Source organism: Mandrillus leucophaeus, unplaced genomic scaffold (assembly GCF_000951045.1).
Source record: "Mandrillus leucophaeus isolate KB7577 unplaced genomic scaffold, Mleu.le_1.0 Scaffold162, whole genome shotgun sequence".
NCBI classification, from domain to species: Eukaryota; Metazoa; Chordata; class Mammalia; order Primates; family Cercopithecidae; genus Mandrillus; species Mandrillus leucophaeus.
In genome coordinates, this window is record NW_012101610.1 from 1,831,683 (window position 1) to 1,834,925 (window position 3,243).

The window sequence follows — 3,243 nt, forward strand, 5'->3', positions numbered from 1 at the left end:
TTCTCCTGCCTCAGCCTCCTGAGTAGCTGGGATTACAGATGGCCGCCACCACACCCAGCTAATTTTTATATTTTTAGTAGAGATGGGGTTTCACCATGTTAGCCAATCTGGGCTCAAATTCCCGACCTGAAGTGATCCAACTGCCTCAGCCTCCCGAAGTGGTAGGATTACAGGCGTTAGCCACCGTGCCTAGCCAAGGAAAGGATTTTTGTCCCTTCCATTTGCTGACACCTCCCTGGTGGCCTGCAGAGAGCCTGATACCACCTCTCCGGGCCATCTGAACCCATCAGGCCTCATCTGTCAGCTGAGACATCTCTTCTTTTTGCCCAGGTAGCATCCACTCCCCTTTCTTCCACTAACTGTATCACTCTTTTAGTTCTGGGGTGACCAGGCCTGGATAATCAGTGCATTTCATCCCCCAGATACCACAACTGGCTCAGGGACGGACAAGTGAACCAACCCAGGCCAATGAGATGGGATTCTGAAACTTCTGTGGGAATGCTTGGAGAAAGCAGCTCTTTCCATGCCCTGGGACCACCAGCAGTAAAGCTAGCAGAAGCTGAGGACACCTTGTGAAACTCGAGAATGCACCCAACCCAAGGGCAAGGTCTTTTTTCTTTTCTTTCCTTTTTGGAGACACAGTCTCGTCCTGTCGCCCAGGCTGGAGTGCAGTGGTGTGATCTTGGCCCACTGCAATCTCCACCTCCTGGGTTCAAACGATCCTCCTGCCTCAGCCTTCCGAGCAGCTGGGACTACAGGTGCGCACCACAACACCCAGCTAATTTTTGTGTTTTTAGTAGAGACGGGGTTTCGCCACGTTGGCCAGGCTGGTCTTGAACTCCTGACCACAGATGATCCACCCACCTCTACCTCCCAAAGTGTTGGGATTACAAGTGTGAGCCACTATGCCCGGCCCAAGGGCAAGGTCTTAATGACACTGTTTGGGTTCCTGGATCCAGCTGCACCTGAAGCCAGAACTACCCCTGGAATTTTCAGCTTAAGCCAATAAATACCCCCTTTTCCAAGGTTAGTTAGCTTTCTTGTCACTTGTCTTAGCTAGTGCACTCCGGCCTCCGGTCTCTTGGACAGGACTGGGATGCACAGAAATGAATCAGTCTCTCAGATTGACAGTTTGCTTTCTGACACATTATACCTTTCAATGGGTTACGGATAAGATTTGCTGGGTTGGGCGCCCATTGGTCCCTGTAAGACAGTGAATGTCTCTGTTCTGATCTTCTACGTGTTCAGCTCTCAGAAAGCGCCCTTATTTCCTAGTTCTGGTGGGATGCCTCGCTGTGGGGCACATCATATAAAGCTTAGAGGACTACATGGTCTGAGCAAACTGCTAATGGCACGATGATCTGGCCTAACCAACCACTGCCAAGTAGCACAGGGGCCTCCTGCTCCTCCAGGTTATTCTCTGCAGTCTAAACCTTTCTGCCTGGCTCCAAAAGGTCACTCTACCTGTGAGGTGGTGTGTGGGACTAGGGGCAGCCACAGTGATGCAGGAAGTTATCCAGGTGGGAGAGGGCTGTGGCTAGGATTAAAATTTTAACAGTGAGGCTGGGCACACTGGCTCAGGCCTGTCATCCTAGCACTTAGGGAGGCCAAGGCGGGCAGATCACTTGAGGTCAGGAGTTTTGAGACCAGCCTGGCCAACATGGTGAAATCCCATCTCTACTAAAAATACAAAAACTAACCAGGTGTGGTGGTGTGCGCCTGTAATCCCAGCTATTGGTGAGGCTGAGGCAGGAAAATCGCTTGAACACGGGAGGCAGAGGTTGCAGTGAGCCGACATCACGTCATTGTACTCTAGCCTGAGTGACAGAAACTTTATCTCCAAAAAGAAAAAAAAAAAAATTTAACAGTGAAGAAAGAAAAAAATGGACATGCTGGGGAGAGCTTTAGGAGGCTGAACCGAAGAATTTGGTGACTGGACATGGGCATGTGGGGAAAGATGCTCAGATTCCCAGCTTAGGCAACTGGGTACATGATGGTGCCATTCCTGGAGACAGAAACTCAGTGGGAAAAGGGAAAGGGCTGGGAACAGATGCCAAGTACAGTTTCAGGTGCCTGTGAGACGGCAAGGGACCCATGCTGCTTAGTGCCCCCAGTCTGCCCTGCTTCACTCATTCACTTTACTAGTCTCTCAGAAGATTAGGAAAAACAGGCCAGACATGGTGGCTCATGCCTGTAATTCCAGCACTTTGGGAGGCCAAAGCAGGAGGATCACTTGAGGTAGGAGTTTGAGACCAGCCTGGGCAATACTACGAGACTCTGTCTCTACCAAAAAAAAAAACTTAGCTAGGCATGGTGGCATGAGCCTGTAGTCCCAGCTACTCAGGAGGCTGAGGCAGGAAGATGGCTTGAGCCCAGGAGTTTGAGGCTGCAGTGAGCTATAACTGTGCCACTGCCCTCCAGTCTGGATGACAGAACAAGACCCTGACTCAAAAAAAAAGTAGAAAAAATAAACTTTTAGAATGTTTCAAAAATAGCACCCTTATTAATGGGTGGGGGGGATGGTTTGATCTCTCTCATGACTTACTTAATAACTTAAACCACGGCAGAACCTAATTTACAGTAACTCTACCACCCAGTTCTTGACAAAACGAACATATTTCCTAGATCTAAGATGCATATGACAGGTACTTACCAAATGTATCAAGTATATCGGTGATAAGGACAAATTTACTTGGGTAGAACTGAATAACACTGGTGTCTGAAAGAAGCTTTGAACACTAAAAAAAGAGAAAAAGAGAGAAAATTCACTCTGGCATGTCTGGTATGGGTAGGATACTCCAGACCTGAAAAATTAATGGTTTTTATAAACAAGTTGAGATACTTACTATGTGCCAAGGCCTGTGCTAGGCACTGAGCAACGAATGACAAGCTAAACCTCGGTGCTTTTGACAAAGAGAGCCAGACTCTGCTCACAACAGAACCTCTTTTTTTTTTCCTTCCCTTTTTTTCTTTTTTTGTAGAGATGGGGTCTTGCTATGTTGCCCAGGCTGGTCTTAAACTCCCAACCTCAAGTGATCCTCCCACCTTAGCCTCCCAAAGTTCTGGGATTACAGGCGTGAGCCACCGCACCCGGCCCGTAACACAGCCTCTTAAGGAAATACAATATCACCTTCTTCAGGAAAGCCTTATCCAAAAGGATCCTGCTTGTATACTGGTAACCAGGAAGCACTCAAAATCACTGAGAGAAGTGAATGACATCTCTCTCATCACAGTCCTCATCTG

At 48.3% G+C, this 3,243-nt stretch overlaps 1 protein-coding gene across 1 annotated transcript in view; it reads right to left on the minus strand.

The window, feature by feature from the left end:
• Nucleotides 1–3,243, minus strand: part of LOC105536656 (chromosome unknown open reading frame, human C16orf62) — a 158,112-nt gene that overhangs the window by 134,152 nt on the left and 20,717 nt on the right. The window contains exon 6 of the mRNA XM_011976076.1: nt 2,654–2,738. Coding sequence (XP_011831466.1) covers nt 2,654–2,738 — 85 coding nt within the window. The remainder of the gene's footprint in view (nt 1–2,653; nt 2,739–3,243) is intronic.